General features: G+C 37.9%; 1 protein-coding gene across 2 annotated transcripts in view; it reads left to right on the top strand.

Annotated features, from left to right (window-relative positions):
- The window catches only part of LAMA4 (laminin subunit alpha 4), a 96,951-nt gene that overhangs the window by 68,591 nt on the left and 9,821 nt on the right, over positions 1 to 18,539 (top strand). For both annotated transcript variants that reach the window (XM_048935529.1, XM_048935528.1), the window contains exons 21-32: positions 2 to 164; positions 1,758 to 1,891; positions 2,980 to 3,151; positions 5,145 to 5,276; positions 6,349 to 6,491; positions 10,378 to 10,513; positions 11,678 to 11,815; positions 13,254 to 13,387; positions 14,711 to 14,875; positions 15,582 to 15,735; positions 16,447 to 16,640; positions 18,111 to 18,300. In XM_048935529.1, the coding sequence (XP_048791486.1) occupies positions 2 to 164; positions 1,758 to 1,891; positions 2,980 to 3,151; positions 5,145 to 5,276; positions 6,349 to 6,491; positions 10,378 to 10,513; positions 11,678 to 11,815; positions 13,254 to 13,387; positions 14,711 to 14,875; positions 15,582 to 15,735; positions 16,447 to 16,640; positions 18,111 to 18,300 (1,855 nt within the window). The remainder of the gene's footprint in view (position 1; positions 165 to 1,757; positions 1,892 to 2,979; positions 3,152 to 5,144; positions 5,277 to 6,348; positions 6,492 to 10,377; positions 10,514 to 11,677; positions 11,816 to 13,253; positions 13,388 to 14,710; positions 14,876 to 15,581; positions 15,736 to 16,446; positions 16,641 to 18,110; positions 18,301 to 18,539) is intronic.

The following is an 18,539-nucleotide window of genomic DNA, read 5'->3' as shown; positions in this document are numbered from 1 at the left end:
GGATTGGAAGACATGGCAAAATGTTTCTAACTATACCAAGTCTTAGCAGCACATCAGAAGAAAAATTCATCAAAACAGGAGAGACTCTTGGTCCTAGCTCTCTCCTGAATTTGGAACCTGAAAATACTGTTTTCTACGTTGGTGGAGCACCTCCAGACTTCAAGGTTAGTCAGATAAATACTTTATATTCAGAGCTTAAATAATACAAACCCATCTTGCTGAGCTTCCCTTTTTAACACAGAAATGGCTAAAAAATGAAATGTCCTTATTTAGTCATTTATTATCTTAGGACTATCTCTTCTATCTACAGCAAAAGCTACTAGTTTCTCCAGCATATCATGTCATACAGAGGATGATCAGATTCCTATTAGCTATCAGTAAGGTTTTCTGAAAAGTAATAATAAAAGTGATTTTTTTTTTTTTAATTAAATTGAATAAATTAAGGCCTGGTATCCCAGCTCAGAAGGGCTACCTGGTTTGCAGGCTACTCATTTTTTTCAAATGCTGATAGAGCTTTGGTACTTAACAACTTTTCTTTCACAACTGTTACAAAAATGAAAGGTAAAATACCATTAATACTAGCATGGTGTAGCAAACTTCTGATGAACTGATTTGTTCAATTTAAATTATCAGTGGTTTAAATCCAGCCTTGCAATGACATGAAGACTTGTCTGTGCAATACGTACCTGAGGACTAGCAGGAGGTGGATGCTTCTGCCTGGATTGTAAAGGATTGCACCCACCTCATCACAGTCAGGATGAGCTAGCACCTCATTTACCTGTCTCTGTAAGGCAACTTTCTGGATTTAGAAAATGTTATGAATGATCTCATTAATAGAAAATGTATCACATAACGACTGGATATCTCATACTTCAGATAATTAAATAGAATAGTAGAAGAAACAAAAAAAAAAAAAAAAAGAAACAAGATACAGGTTCTGTGCTGCAGATGAGAATCTCACTTTCTCTTACAGCTATGTATGTTCTGCATTGCTGCATTACTGTTACTATTATACTGTAAGCAAAATGGAAATAATGAGAAGCCGAATGAAAGTTGCCATCAGTGATCAGTCTCTGAAGTGCAAGAGGTGTTATTAATATCACACCTGTTCCACAGAGCAGAGTATTTTAATATTAAAAGAATTATTCACTAATGCTTTATTCTTTTGTATCTTTCACTACTGTGGCAATTTAAATTTCATTTGCAGTGACCTTTGTTAAAAGAAGGAGTTTCTATATCTATATCCTGTTAACTGTTTAAAATAATACTGAGGCTTAGACACTGGTACAGTCTTTGAATCCAAGTATCCTGAGTTTAAAGTGCTCTTTCATTCTTTCCCTTGTCATGGTAGGAAATTATTTTTCAAGGAATAAAGAATGTCTATACCTTAGACATGAAATATCTTTTGAGAGATTCAAGTACTTCAAGCAAGATTTGGGATGTCACATCCTAACTCTTCCTTCTTCCAAGCGCACTCCCTTCAAAACTACCAAACTACAAAAAAAGTCCTTGCCTCATCTGCCCCAATCTTCTCTCTGTGAGGACATCTTTATGCTCCATTTCCTCTTTTTTTCATGTATGGAATATTATGGCTAGTGGCTGTATCATGATAAGGACTGCAATGACTGTTCAAAGGCAGCAATATCCCATTTTTTCACAATATGAGGAGTACAGAGAAAAAGCTGATCCCAGACTCAAATGCTTTCGTGATAACCCAAATACGGCATGTGTCCTTTTACTTCTCTCTTTCTGCACAGCTCCCTCCCAGCTTAGACTTGCCTGGCTTCATCGGCTGCCTGGAACTGGCTACCCTGAACGACGATGTGATCAGCCTGTACAACTTCAAGCACGCCTACAACATCGACACCGCCACATCGCCACCTTGTGCCAGGTAGGTGACAGTCCTGCCATCGCTCCTCGTTTGTACGAAGTGCCTCTCCTGATAGTTCCAATCTGTTTCAGAAGACAGATGGGAAGGTGATGCCGAGTTGTCCAGAAGGAACTTTGCCACTGTTAATTCCTAGTTGTGTCAAGAAGCTGAACTTAGTTATTTTCTCTCCATTAATTCTCTCAGAATCTTGTTCCTGCCTTGGAAATGGAAGTGTGAAGGGAGTGTTTCAGCTCCATGAGGCAGGGGCTAGACTCCCACTTTCCCTGGACTACCTGCCAAGATCAGGGTTTCTCCTGCCTTAAATCCCTTCCCTGTAAGTGATACAGCCACAACCAGTTAGCTCCAGCAGGCCTGGTAAACTTGAGTGCACTCCCACACCCAGCTAACGAAGTCAGTGCAGAAGTCACCTTTCAGCCATATGCTCTGAAACCCACAGTACAAATCCCCCAGATAAGCCACACACACATTGGGAAATACGGTCCTTAAAGTAGAAGGGAAAAGGGAACATTTACCACAGCATTTGTTTGGCACAGGCGTGAGTGGGCATTTTGTTCATACAACACAATAAAACTGGAGAGAAACTTGTAGCTTTCACTTCAAGGGAACTGCAGAGGGAACCAGGAGCTGAGAGCTGCTGCTCTCCATGTCAGTGCATGTGGCCCATTCCTCCCCAGAGGGGCCCATTCTCAGTTAAAGGCCGTGGAGAATTCAAATGGATTTCTGCACAAACCAAGCAACCTCTTAGTAAAAACATATGTATCCTTAAGATAATTTCATTAAGTGTCATTACCCTTATGAGGATCAGCAAAAAATTGTCCTGTCCTTTACAAACAGCATAGAATGAAAGCATAATCTGATGACAAAGGAGTTAGATGCACCTTCAAATCTATACATTTCAGAAAAAAATTCCCAGAAAGAATTTGAAAGAAAAAGTCACCAGTCTCATCACTTCCAGGAGAAAGCATCGGTTCAGAATAATAATTTCAAGAAAGTACTTTAATTTATAAAGGCCCTTAAATTTCCAAATGAAAACGGGGACCATAGTGCTGATACTGTCAATTTTTGCTTCCCTGATTGTTTTTTCATAGAAATAAGTTGGCTTTCACTCAGAGTCGAGCTGTGAGTTATTTCTTTGATGGTTCTGGCTATGCCGTGGCAAGAAATATTGAGAGGAGGGGAAGATTCAGCCAGGTGACACGGTTTGACATAGAAGTTCGAACACCTACAGACAATGGATTGATCCTGCTGATGGTTAATGGAGTGAGTATCAAATTCTTCTGGTGCCCTTTAGCCATGAATATCACAGGTTCTCCAGTACTTGCAATATCATGAGAAATACAAAATATTTTAATTCTGGAAAGAGGTAATACCTTTGTGTTTATCTGGTACATACATACAATGGGAGAGAACTGGCAGATGCTTATGAGAGCTGAACTCTGCTCAGATATTTAGGACTTTTGAGTGGTAATGCCACTGTGATGACCCTGTGATGATATACCACTTAAGATCAGGAGTTGTACCTTTGTTTAAATGTGAATGTACATTCAAATCTATAGAAAAATTCTGTGAAGTAGCTCCTATAGAACAGTCATTTTGCGGTAGCTGCCACTTTATAGCTGTATCTCAGGGAGTGCTAGAGCTAAATAGTTATTTAAGTACTGAATATAGAAAGTAACACAAAAAAATTAGCTAGATCCAGATGTTGCCAGCTTTTCAGATGTTTGATGGTGATGCAAACTCTGAAATGGTTTAAAGAAGACTACATACAAATATCCCCTGAAGACAAGCTCAGATTTTTTATTTGTCTTTTGGCATCTCCACATCAGTCTCCAAAGTTCTTTGTGGATTACAGGTTGATAAAGCCACAGAAAACAATGTACAATGTTAATGCATACCACAGACACACACTGGTCTGCACACCAGCGTGAGTATTCAGAAGGCAACAAATCCACCATCAGAACAGAGTTACTTTTTATTTTTCATCTTAACTTGCACAGTAGAGTTGTGGAGAGAGATTTGCTCTGCAGCACAGCATGCCACCACTGACCTTTGCTTTCAGGAGAATCTAGACTAAGCAACTGCTGGTCAAAGCTTTACTGCCTCAACTGCAGATCTTCTGAGCAAAAAATGCGTGCAGATTTGTTGGACACGTGCACTTTGTATGTTACAGTGAAAACTGTGATCTGTGGAAGACCTAGCCTGCTAACAAACCCTTTTAGAAAGACTGTGTAAACTGCCCCATTATTCCATTCTGCAAGGACAGCTCATAATTACTATAAATGTAATCCCTGCTTAATTTTCAAGTTAAAAGTTTTCAAAACAAACCCAAGCTGCATTTTCATTTAAAAGCACTAGATTAAGACTTACTTTTATTACTTCAAGTAATGACTTCTGAGTGTGGAATAATTTGTGTCAGAGACATTAGTCCATGGCCTGTAGTTGTTTTAAGAGTATTATTGTTCCCATGTCTCCATTAAGTATGGGAACAGCATGCACACTAAAGAGAATACAAACAGTAGCATTAAAAGCATTAACCCAGATCCACAGTTCTGTAAACTGTCTGCTTTCTTATGTTCAGATTCAGAAGGAGACAAAGTCTGTACTATAGATCTTCATTTCAAGCCCTCCCCAGAGGTTTGCTGGAGTAGAGTTTCTGTTTATAAAATCTAGGACACTCAACCACTAAAGAGAATCCAAACCAAGAAGTAGGAATAGTCAGGAAATCCAGAAACCAAATATACAGTAAATACACTCCACCTATTGCTCAGCCTTCAGCAAATACAGTGATTGGGGCTGTGAAAAGATATAATGCTGTGCTATTTTAGGCATCTTGACAGAAGCTGCTGATGCAGCCCCAACTATTCTAGCACATCATTGTTTTTACCAAGATAGTATCTTTCCTTGGGCATGTGCTTTTACTTTGACAGAAAATAGATGTGTTCACATTACAAATACTTTGCTGGTGAAGAATATTGACATACCTGTTCTACTAAATTCAGTTTCTCCAGAAAAGCATTTCACCAAGCCTTCAAATACGTGGTGTTTATCAAGCAATTATGTGTCTACATATGCATATATTATGAATTAATCCAGAAGCTCTGCTCTAGTTTTGGAAAGATACGACCTTTTCTGAGTAGTCTGATGTTCACAATGTCAGTTGGTCTCATTACACTGTTCATTTTTTTTAATTCCTGACACAATCATACTGTTTTCCTGACTGTTTTCTTTTTGTTTGTTTGTTTGTCTTATATAGAGTATGTTCTTCAGTCTAGAGATGCACAATGGATTCCTGTACCTCCGCTATGACTTTGGCTTCAGCACCGGCCCAGTGCTGCTAGAGGACTCCATGAAGAAGGCTCAGATTAATGATGCTAAATTTCATGAGGTAGAGATATGGGGTTACAGTCACAGCCATGTAATTAACTATCCCAGCAGCTCCAAAGCAGGCACAATTTGCTCCAATTAGAAGAGGAAAAGGATGAGAAGGCAGGTAGTGATGCACAAGCGGGCAGAAGAGAAGAGTAGACACATACCTCACATGTGAAAGAGCACATCATTCCTGCCAGCACTGAGCCAGTTCATGAGGGTCTCTCCAAGAGTCCTGGTAAAACAGTGCTTATGAATAGATTCTGCATACTGATAGACAAGAACAGGACTTTTCATGTGGGAAAAAAAAAAAAAGAAGAAGAAAGTATTAGAATTCAGATTGAAATTATTGCAGTGATAATTACATACTTCAAATATACAGTGCTCCTGAACTAAAAACATGGCATGTTGTTAACTTGACTGCCTTAGTTGTTATGCATTGTGTTACAAGAGGTATTGTATTTTCCATTTCATTCAAAGTAAGAATTATTCAGGTAACAATCTTTTATATACGGATAGTATTTTAGGGATTTAGGCAGATCATAAACACCAAGGTGTACTAGTTTTAAGAGATTTTGCTTTAAGCCACTGTAACTGTGACAGTGGCAGCAGCAATAGCAAATTCCCCCTAGTGGCTTGTTGTAAATGTGATTCAATGTAAATTCAAACTATAGCAACAGCTACTGTTCTGCTCAAACTTTTTAAGCAGGGAAAATATATGCCTTTTATGCTTTGACAGTGCAGTGAGGTTTGTAGAAATCTGCCCTAACTTCTTGTAGAAATCAAGAAAGCACTGCAAAGCTGATGGAGTTTATCTGCTTTGTGCAGAGTAGAATTTGGTATGGGGGTAGTTTTGTATGAATTTAAGCAAAGTATCCTGTTTCTTCAAGAATTAGAGAATTAGATGACATCAAAACAAGTTCCCTATTAGAACTGACAGCCTATCCTATTTTACAAACAACTTTTTTGATAAATGAGAATAACTGTTCAAACAAAAAGACATAATGATACTATTGATCTTGAAAAATCACCATGACAACTTAACAAAGATGGCATTTTAGAAACTTTTAAGAACATGTTTTTCTTTTCAGATTTCTATAATATATCATAATTCTAAGAAGATGATCTTGGTAGTAGACAGACGACATATAAAAAGCGTTGACAATGAAAGAACAGCAATGCCATTCACAGACATCTACATTGGAGGAGCACCTGCTGAGATCTTACAGTCCAGGTTGGTTTACAGCTGGGATTTAGTCATTATCTTGGTGTAATTTAAGTTACATGTGCTGAAAGGCTTACAGTGTATCACTGTAGTTTCTCAGGAAGCACTTCTTTAATGTGCAGGTGACTGAGCACTGGCACAGGATGCCCAGGTCGCTTACGGAGTCTCTCTCCTTGAAAAGACTTGAAAGCCTCCCAGACATAGTCCTGGGGAAGCATCTCTAGGTGTCTGTGCCTGAGCAGGGTTTGGACCAGAGATCTCTTCTCACTTCATCCCTTCTGTGATTCTGTGTTTTTCCTAGCTTCAACACCTTATGTAAAACAACCCTTAGGACAAACTTCTTTTTGTTTTTTTCAGAGTTCTACAGTACCAAAGATTAGGATGGATTCTGCTAAATTCTGCTGAAACTGGTTCTGTTTCATTTAGGTTAACAGAAACCATTATCTTCTTAAGATAAAAAGGCAATTCTAAACACAGAATCACAGAATGGCCCGGGTTGGAAGGACCTCAAAGATCATGAATATCCAACCCCCTGCCACATGCAGGGCCACCAGCCTCCACATTTAATACTAGACCAGGCTGCCCAGGGCCCCATCCAATCTGTTCAAGCACAGGGACGGGGCATCCACAACCTCTCTGGGCAGCCTGTTCCAGCACCTCACCACTCTCTCTGTAAAGAACTTCCCCCTGACATACAACCCAAATCTTCCCTCCCTCAACTTAAAACCATTTCCCCTTGTCCTGCTGTTATCTACCCTTTCACAGTATTGACTCCTCTCCTGTTTGTAGGCTCCCTTTAGGTACTGAAAGGCTGCAATGAGGTCACCCCACAGCCTTCTTTTCTCTGAACAAGCCCAGCTCCCTCAGCCTGTCTTCGTAAGGGACATGCATGAATATGTAGAATCATTATCTCTTCTCACTGTGCAAAAATATCTTTGTGAAATGAAAATGCATTAGCTGAAGGATCAAAACTCTTCACCAACAACATTTTCAAATCTAAAGATATCTTTCCTACTGTGCACATCAGTTCTGTTGAATCTTATTTTCTCTTTAAACTCAAGTCAGCTGGCTCTGAGTAGGTGTGGGAAGAAAATAAAAGTCTCATTTTCCTATCATACCTATCCTATATTCTATCATTTGATAGAAGCCAAGCTTGATCCTAGAGAACCATAATACTCCAATTTACTGTAATGGTAATCCACCAGGGCAGTGTCATACTCTGGGAGATCAGGGCTCTAGATGCTTGAAGAAGGATGTGGCAGGAAATACACATTCCCTACAGCTCAGATTCCAAAGGGCTTTAGCTGCTAACTAAAGAGTCACAACTGCTAACGGAAATACAGGTTCTCTTTAAAATAACCTTGATGTTTTTAAAAAAGAGAGGATAGCAAATGTTGCAGAATAAGTAGGAATTACTGGTAAGTCTCCTGAAACCTTGTTTTGTTTCCAGGAGACCCTTTTGTTGGAATTGATAAATAATGAGATGTAATGATATACACTTAACGATAGGGACAAAACACTGTAAAAGAAAATGATGCCTTTTGATCCCATGTAATTAACTGAACATGAAAATAAAATGGGGGATAAGGGAGAAGTAGCCTGTGCAATATTCATTGCTCTTCATAAAGATTTATCACTAGGGCTACTGAAAAAACTGGTGGGTTGGAGGAAGGAAAGGCTGCATTGGATTATAAAATGCCTGGAAAGAGAAAATAGAACATAGTAGTAACTCCTCCATTTTCACACAATAGAAGTTCTACAGCACATGCCCAAAGGATCTCCCTTAGGGTCAATATTGAATACATCAATGATTTAGAGGAAAAAAAAGGTAAAAGAATGGTCAAAAATGCTTTCATTACTCAAGCCTAAAGAACACTGAAAAAATCAGAAAGATGCAGAAATCTGTGCAGTTGAGTAGCCCCATAGCAAGTTAAACTTGTTCACAATGTAGGATACAAGATGAATCACATTAGTTATGTCCATGGTTTTCCAAATGTATTGTGGTCATTCTACAAAACATGTGGAAGATAATGTAAAGGAAAAAAGAAAAAGAACAAGTGGTATCACAGAAAAATAACAATAGGCATTATAAAAATATGGTAAAAATGTTATAAAAATTGGAAAGGTATATTGAAATTATTTACACGGAGCTACAGCTTTGCTTTTTGTATCATACCCACCTTTTTTCTCAAGACAAGGCTACACAGCAAAAAGTATGATTCAAATGTGGTGACAACTTTTCCCATGGGTGCATAGTTTGCTTTTAGAATTATGACACTGAAGAAATGCAACTGTCTAGCTAGCTACTATTGATACCTGTGTTTCCTTTTTTTAGGCAGATTGACGTTTGACTGACATTGGGGTACAGCAGCAGGGCAGAAGTAGCTGTAGAGTTAAAGGAGAAGTTTAATTTTTCTTCAAAGCAGAATATTTTCCTTCATTTCAACAGCACTATTTTTCTCCCACTTCACTCACTTCATAAAGCAAATGCTTACATGGAGCTAGGAGTTCTGAGGGCTGGGAAATGTGAGAACAAATTCAGAAGACATTTTTCTTTGTCTTTAAACCTATCTTCTTCAGTTCTGTTTGCATCTAGAAAATGTTATTAAGTTAATGGCCTGTTTGCAGCTTCTGCATGATCAGTCAGAGTAGAGGCTTAACTGACTGACTGACACACCACACTTTGATCCACACACCGTGATCCAAATCCCAGTGAAAATGACTGGAGACTTCCTGTTCATTTAGCCTTCATGCTGATTTACTGAGCAGCAGATTAAGCCCCGACCTGCTCCCCCTCTCTCCTTATTTCAAACATGTGCATCTGAACTATTCCACTTGATGGTCCATTTTAGCCAGTGTAGAAAAGCAAGTATTTCCAGAGCTTGATTTGTTTTTCATGTTTCCAGTGCCTACCTTACAATGATATAAAGCATAGAAAACTATTGCAGAAGCAGATGTCAGGACAGTCAGTATTATCTATATGAGGTGAGAACCTAGCCATTAGGAAGTCTTGTGGAAGGCACAAAGACTGTCTACATGCTTGTCAAGTCAAAACTCTGAATTTCACATTCATTCCTTCAGTGTGTTTGTTCCCTGATTATCTCCTGGATTGGTACCAAGTAAGCCCCATGTCATTTCCCTGCTCTGTCACAGAACCTCTGCAGTTTTTGGCAAATGTCTTCTTCTTCATACAGCTTGAATATTGTGAGGATAAATTCAGTGACATTTGTCCTGTGCTGTAATGCTGTTTTATCTCAGTGAGGAGTGGAGTAGAAAAACTTTGAGCGGTGAGCAACAGCAGCTGGGATACAATGCTGTGCTATGCACCTCAAATCCAGCATAGAAAGTACCCTGGAAGCCTACCTACTGCTCTAATTTAAACCTACATAAACCTATTCACCAGCAATCAGTATTTACTCTTACTTCCTTGACCTCTGTTATTAATTCTTGTTAAGAAATATGGATCCATTTGCTTCCCAGAATAAGAAAGGAGCTTGCCAGTAAAAGCAAGAAAGGAAAATTAAAATAGAACTTTTCTAAAATGATAAATGAAGACATAACTCAATTTATTTTTACCGTAAGTAGGTACAAATCCATTTAGAAATGTGTCCTTTTGTTTCAGCAACCATTTTTATCTTTTCAAGTTACTTTGTAAATGTTTTCTCTGAATTCTCATACACTTCTCCCAGTAATGTTTGTTACAGCTGGTGTATCTTGACTTCAAAACCACTAATGTGGTTAAATAGCTGTTTTACATAAAGATGTAGGAATTGGGCACAAGTGAGGCAAATGACTGAAACTCTTCCAAATTTTTAAGAACACCTTGACAATAAATATATATTCTGGAAGGCAAAAAATATGTAATTGCAGCTTGTTTGACATTGTTTTCCAACAGCATTAGTTCACATCTGGCAGGAATTATTGGCTTTAAAGGCTGCATGAAGGGTTTTCAGTTCCAAAAGAAGGATTTCAACTTGCTGGAAGAACCAGGAACCCTGGGAATCAGTTACGGGTGCCCTGAGGATTCACTGGTAAGCATAACTTAATTTGTGAGGTAACAACAAAATTTTGGCAATGGTTACAGTCATGAGCTTGTCTTTCATTCCAAACAATGGAAGGTAACACTTAAAAAAAGGAAGTGAAAACTAATTCATTCACTGTGTGTGTTTGTGTGTGTGTGCATGTGTATGCACGCATGCTGTCTGCTGACGTGCAATCCAATTTTCACAGAGAATTGCAGCAGAAGGTACTTTACTTGATACCGTTATTATATGTGAGATTGTAATATGAAGGCTGGATTTGAAATACATTGTATGGTGCATTCTGAATGGAAATATTCTCAGGTAAATTAGTTTTTATTAAAGAAACAAGGAGAATTCTCAAATGTGTCCTACTGCAGGTGTTTGGGATGAAAAAAACAGCAAGATATTCACCCTTCTAATGAGTTACAAAAAATACTCTTACGTCAATCCAGCTCTACCTCTGTCATACACGGGCCAACTGCATAAGCTTTAATACCAAGAAAATTGTCTTTTACTTTCTGATCCTTTCCATCATTCATCATTTGTTCATTACAGTGCAAGACTGGAAAGTCTAAACAGCGTTTGTGGTCTTCATACTATGGCCATCACTTTCTAAAACCACATTGAGAATGCATGAAGATGAAGGAGCCCACCACTAGTATAATTCATTGCTCAATCTCACCTTCTATAAAGGAGGAATGCAATTTGGCCAGCTGCAATTTGACCTATCTCAGACCCAGTTTTCCTTCTCTCTCAGAGGGCTGTAGACTGTCATATCCAATCAGTCCCCCACACCAGCATTCAGTGCAACATGCTAGCATGCTGGGGTAGTTCTCAATACCGTACAACACGGATAGAGGCTTAAGCATCCTCTGCTTCTAGGCTTCTTGCTCATTTTTAGCATCAACAGACTTAGGATGAGGCCAAGAATCCCAGGAAACTAAAAGCAATTTAGCTTACACTGTCTAAAATATGTATACTTCCTTATGATTTTCACAGCATGCCAGGGAGAGCCTCCAAAGTTAGCTTAAGACATACACAAAAAAAAAAGAACTGTTATAGAAGAACTGAACTGGCTTAGTCTTTAAAAGGAAAAACAAAATAGCCTCGTTCTTTTTATTATTTGAATGTTTTATGAAGTTTACATGTAAATTTGTTTTATTTAATACACAGATATCTCGCAAAGCATATTTCAATGGAGAGAGCTTCATTGCATCAAGCCAAAAAGTATCCCTCTTAAGTGAATTTGAAGGAGGCTTTAATTTCCGGACATTGCAGCCCAATGGGCTGCTGTTCTACTATTCTGAAGGAGTGAGTACATCTTTCTTTACTGTTTTATTTTTTTCCTTTGGATTGTTATCCAGGAGAATATTATGGGTATAATAGAATTTCTCACTTCATCTTTTAACGAAAGCAGTCTGCAGTATAGAAGCATTCCTCAATGTACTCATTTTCACAGTTCACATTTGATTCGCTGATGAAACCCTGCAATGCCTAGACATTATTTTGATAGAAGGTAGATCTTACTGCACTGCAATCCCTATTTGGACCTGTAGATGCTACTAAAGTACAAATAATTCTAAGGACCTGAAATTTTCCTTTCAGAGGCAACTCCCTACAAGCAAAGACAGAATGTTTGTTTGGATTAATAGAACGTTATTCTGAGTATTGCAGAGTTTACAGAAAACCAGTCAAAAAACTGCCTATATTCCCTGTACTTAGACCTCCATGTGTAACCAGGAAAAGCTGAACCAGAGAATGGCTCCTTGCAGCTATGGGAAGCCAAGTTACTCCAAATATTCCCTTGAAGAAGTGCCATGGGCAGAAATATGGACTTGCACTCCCAAAATGTTGAATGAACCAGAGTGATTCCAGAATTCTGCAGTTTCAGACCTGTATCAGCAGCACCCACAAGCTCACATGACAGAACATCTGCAGCCATCTCAAAAGTCTTCTCTGGCATACTTGCAGAAGATCATGAGCAGTGCAGCAAGGAAGGCTGTATGACACCTATAACCACTTTTTACAGCATGGAATATTGCCTTAAATTGAAACCATGTTGGTTATCCATGCTGCTTGCATAAATGAGACTCTGAACACCACTTCTGTTTTTAACTCAAAAGCTCTAATCCTATGAGATGCCAAGTGCCCTGTTTAAGAAATGGAAGTTCAGCAATTTAGTACTTGACAGAATGAGACAGCATGATTCCTCTGAGTGCACAGTGGCAGTGCTTGTGCTAATGAAACAGATAATATTCAAGCTATGTGGCACTCTGATCCTGTATGCCTGACCCAGATAAAGGATCATATCTCTAAGATAATTTTGAGTGACTGAACATGTCTGATTAGAGGGAATTAAGAAAAGAAAAAATGCATTGGCCTTATGACAGCAGTAATCTTGCTAAAAGCTAAGCTGCTCTGCGTAGTACCACAGCAGTGGTGCCAGAAGCACAAAGGAAATGTAAACATCATACTTCCATTCTAGGTAGAAGAAGCTCCTGTGACAGATACAGGAAACATAATCAGCAACAGAATTCCCAGAATTCAGGCTTCAGAAAGCACAAGAATATCAATTTGAGATAATCTCCTGTTTTGGTTCTCAGTTTGTGCAAAAGACAGTAAAAAATAGGGAAAATAGTGATAAGAAATCTCCTCAGCTGGAGAAAGTAAATCCAACAGGAAAATGTACAGAACTGTTATCTTTCTCATACTGTACTCACTTATGAAGATGTTTTTGTCTATATTTCAGTCAGATGTATTATCCATCTCCATGGACAGAGGTGCTGTTGTTTTAAATGCAAGTGGAATCAAAATTCAATCACCAGACAGAAATTACAACGATGGAAAAACTCACTTTATCATTACTTCTCTCACACCAGAAAGGTAAAGCTGTCCAGCACCTTTTAATCCCTACCTTCAGAATATAAATATTTCATGTAAAGAACATGTTAACATGTAATATTTTCTTTCAAAGTGGGCTTTTCATTTATATTTTTAACTGATTAATTCAGTTTAAAAAAAAATCAAAGACAAAATCTCTGACTGAAATTTGCCCTGTGACCTGAATATGAGGTGCTGGGAATTGTTATTAAAACTAAAAGAAAATAATTGTAGTTTTAAAAGCTTAGTCCTTTCTTGTCCTTAGGTATGAAAGCAGTTTAATATAATTAAAAAGTAGCATGAGATTCTTTCTTCACTAGGATTGATTATTCTGATTTGTTAAAGCAATCCCAAATTGACCCTGAAATAGTTGAAGCATCTTCTGAAAAAGCATTCATTTGGGATATACAGAGTGGAACATATTTAAATTGTTTTTAGTACTGACAGATGCAAATGTTAGATTAGATATAGCAGTGGGGAATAAATCTATGTACACGCTTATCAGAAAACTTGAAAGCATTGTTTTGTTAGTGTGAATTTTACTGTTGTTTTCTGTGTTTAGAATTTTCTTAAGACTGTCCAATACTCAAACAATCTTTCGTCAAGAATCTTGCCTATGCAGATACAACCAGGTCATTCTCAGCTTTCTAATCTGAAAGGAATGTTTGCACCTATGGTTTCTTACATCTGAAAAACACGGTTCAAAAAGATGCAAGTGAAAAAGAGGTGCCCCAGAACTGAGTTCTGAGGTCTCCCCAGTGCTGAGAGCTGTCTCATATGTTTCACTGAGTGCACTGAATTCTGAACTTGCCAAACAAAATCCGTGTTGAATGTTTTAGCTATACTCAGTTCCTCTTTAAAGCAGTAGCACTCTTCCTGATACTTGCAGAAATTAAGTGTTAATTGCAAATTGATCTTAGGTATAGAACATTGTATGAGGTCAAACATCAATGTATTGTGATGAAAGAGAAGGAAAAAGAGATAGGGACATAAAGAAGAAACAGTATGTGCTTAGGTCTTCTATTACCCAAACATTGGCTCCGTCTATTTATTAGCAATCCCTTGGTTTATGTATCTTCACTGGGTGGGCTGTATTTTTTGGACTTCATATCCCTGTGCCTTTGGACACTGGTTGCCAGTGGGCTAATTGCTGTGATGCTTCTTGCACAGCTGGAAGCAGGAAGGTCTCTTCATGACTACAGAGAGCTGCTATTCCATTATTTTATACATCAAGCAGAACATTTTAGATGTGTGTAATATGCCATCTAATGACCAACATAGGCTTTTCCAAAATGAGCCTACAAAGTGGATGCTTTGTCTTTGCAGATATGAGCTGAGTGTTGATGACAAGAAACAAAGCAAGAAGAATCCAGTGAAGGACAAAGCAGGGAAAAGCCCTGACAGCATCAAGAAGTTCTATTTTGGTGGCTCTCCCCTCAAAACACAGCAAGCTAACTTCACTGGGTGCATAAGCAATGCATACTTCACTAGGTGTGTGGCATCCTCCCAAACACATTACCAGGCAATTGCTGCCTGACAGCTCGGGTTATAGCTCCAGAGAACTGATTTATTTTAACAATAAAAATCCCTCTCTCATTTTGTGAGGCTAGACAGTATGTGTGAATAAGTTTCTCACCTTATTTTCTATGGAATCTGTTGGCACAGACTTGGTAGGTTGTGATATTGTTGAAGTGGGAATAATTTGATGTAAATCAGTTTTCACTGTTGCACCTGCTAATGCTGTTTGTGCAATGTGGAATTTGCATAGCTTTCATTTACATTTATATGATGTAGCTTTCATCCCTGCCTTTGAAACAAAATGATGCTAAGGCATCTCATGAACACTGCTGAAATTAGGAGTTTAGTCATGTGAAAATGGTCCGTATTTGTTGGCCTTAATCACTTTAGGAACTGTTCTTATATAGACGATGTTAAAGGGAAGTTGGTGTTGCAGATTCAGCCTCTCTGTTTTTGAAAGCATGGATAGAACATACAAAAGCAGTATAGGCTGCCCACAATACCCAAACACTGACTGATACATCTGTACTTTTATTCACAATCCAAGAATGAAAAAAATCCATCAAAACAGTATTTAAAATACAAATGTAAATTACTGTGATTCTTTTTATTTAAAAAATTACATCACTGGGGAAAAAAAAAAAAAAGCTGATTTTGTCATCCTCTCCTTGAAACATAGATTGGATCGGGAGGTTGAAGTGGAAGATTTCCAGCGGTACTCAGAGAAAGTTCAGACTTCCTTTTATGGATGCCCTGTTGAATCCCCACCAGTTGCTCTGCTTCATAAGAAAGGAAGAAACTCATCAAAAGCCAAAGGAAACCGTAATAAAAAGGTTTGCTACAAATAGTATCAGTACAGAGTTGATACATACTGTGTTGTAACTTTAAATTCTGTACAAAGTTATGGATCCAAAAATGTAATACTTAAGGAATACTTTGTGTGTAGAAAAGGAAAGGATTCCATTTCTTTACACGCTGAATCACTGCAAATGCCTGCCCTAACCGGGTCTATCTGGCCTACACTCACACCATTTTCTTGTACTGGAACTGTAAAACAAAATATTTGACATATTTTTAAATGTCTTGCAAAAAAGCTCTTCTTGGTTTCTTCTACAGCCTAAAGGCAATAAGCTTTCTTCAGCTATTTCAATTTGGCTCACTCTACTGGGTGCAGTAAGCACACATTAATATGCATAAATGAGAAAAAAAATCCCTCTTCCAGCATGCAGCACTTTTGGTCCAAGCATGCTCTTTTATACTCGTGCAATTGCTTATATTGTCAAAAGCATAGAGGAGGAGTCTATCAGGAAAACTGCAAGAGAATGGATTATAATTATATACAGGCATTCTGTTTATCACTTCTGCTCTAAATTAGCATCTATAGTAGATCTCTGTAAGGAAGATCTGACTTGGAACCATTCCTTGTATTTCTGTAAGAAGAAAAAAAAAAAAACAGCATATTATTAACTTATATGTCAATAATCCTCTTTTTTAATGTCCAGCCTAAGTTAAAATTTCAGGTTAATGGTTTTCTTTCTGTGAAGGTGGGAAGAGATAAGGACAAGGTCTCACAGCCTTCAACTGGCCTCAAAAAACTGTATCAAGAAGTGAATATGCAAAAAGACCCTCAATGCCACTTGCCTATGAATCCCAAGGCAACTGAACATGCATACCAGTTTGGAGGTACAGCAAACAGTCGGCAAGAATTTGATCACATACCAAAGGATTTCAGTGAAAGGTAATGAGACTTTTAGAAATAAAAATTATAATTACTGAGGAAGCAAGAGATGTATATGAAAACCGAAAGAAGAAAAAGGGCATATTTTTGCTGTTACTGTGTTATTGGGGTTTTTTATTTTATCTTAGGCAAATTTTTGCAATGTGTTTTCAATTACGTTCTTTTTGTGGAGCCTTCATCTATATTATATATATTTTTAAAGAAGTTTCTTTGCCCATTTGCATGAAGACTTCAAGGATGTTAGTTATATACAAGCAGTGCATCGTCAGTCTCTGTGCGAGAAGTAATGGCATTAGATGAGAGCTGGAAAACATGATCGTTCACCCAGAAATGAAGCATAGTTATGTGTTGACTGGATGTTAGCATCTGTTCAGTGCTCAGGAATCCACACCATGCAGTAGGACATAAAGCTATGAAAACCATGTCCAGTTCATGCCATAACATAAATATAAATAATTTATAATGAGTCCAAGTATTGTGGATATTAAACTCTCAGGATCCCACAGAATATTCCATATGATATGTTTTGACCAGCACAGGATTTTGGTTTAATACTTCCCATGAAAGACAATAAATGCAACAACACAGGGCTTCCTGGAAGCATACCAGACCACTAATTCAGAAAAGAAGAGTGCTGTTTCCTGACTTAGAAAACAAAAGCATTGGTTTTAAATCAACAGTGTTTTACTTAGGGCAGTCCTGATGGTGCCCATGTGAGACAGAACAAGGAAAACCCAAACTAACATTTCTACTCATCCTTACAAGACATGTCCCTGTTACAACTGTTATTACAGACTTTTTATTGTAATGTGCACTTTAAAAAACCAATGACTCGTGATGTTTTACAACAGCTGATACTGGCAAGGCCCTTAGCATGCATGGAATGTGAGAAACAGCAGCTAAGCTAGTTCATCTAACATGAGAAGCAGAACTAATCTGTTCTGTCTTTGTGCTACACTAATATAGCTTTGCCATTTTTTAGACCTAAATAATAAACCTAATACTAAACATTGAAATAACATTCACTGCTCACTATGTTGAACTGAGTTAGCATAATTTGCCATGTTGTCTTAGACGTCATGAAGACCTACAAGGATGAAGAAATTTAGCAGCACGTGTAGAGTAACATTAAATGATCGTGAACAGAGCCACCACTGGAAAAATGTGAAAGCCCTCCAACACTGCTGTGAACAAAAATGTATATACTGTCATTTTCTGGTGGTCTGGTGGTATTGATTTTATTCACTCAATTCAAAATTCAATTTTGGTTTTTGAAAATCTGCCTTGTAAAGAAGCTTCTTCTCCAACTTCTACTTCAAAACTACTAGAAAGTTTATCAGAAACATATATTCCATAAAGGAGATAAATATTCCATACAAAGAGACAAAAATTTCAGTCATCTTCTGCCTGCAGTTTGATTTCAGTCAGTAAAATCTGCTTTAATACTAATAATGTATTTTTGTTTGCCAGAGCTCAGTTCTCTATCAGTCTGAAGACTCACTCGTCTCACGGAATGATCTTCTATGTCTCAGACCAAAAGGAGACCAACTTCATGACCCTTTTTGTTGCTCACGGACGACTCATTTTTATGTTTAATGCTGGTCATCAGAAGATAAGGATTAAGAGCCAAGAGAAATACAATGATGGCCTTTGGCACAATGTAAGTAAAAGAAAGTAATCAGCATGATGATACATGCTATAATGCTGCAGTAAAGACACTGCTGATCTGATAACTCATGGAGGTTTCATTCACATTTACATAACCACACCTATATGTGGAGAAGCTTCTGCCAGTGCTTTTTAAACTTTCACAGTGTATTTTATAAAGTCCTTAAGTAGGGATAGGAAGGTGAATCAGCTGTAAAAGTCCAGGAACTCACAAAACTATCATGTGAGTAG

The sequence above is a fragment of the Lagopus muta genome, chromosome 2 (genome assembly GCF_023343835.1).
Source record: "Lagopus muta isolate bLagMut1 chromosome 2, bLagMut1 primary, whole genome shotgun sequence".
In the NCBI taxonomy this organism is placed as follows: domain Eukaryota; kingdom Metazoa; phylum Chordata; class Aves; order Galliformes; family Phasianidae; genus Lagopus; species Lagopus muta.
The sequence above is the reverse complement of the archived record's forward strand: the minus strand, read 5'-3'. Positions and strand labels throughout refer to the sequence as shown.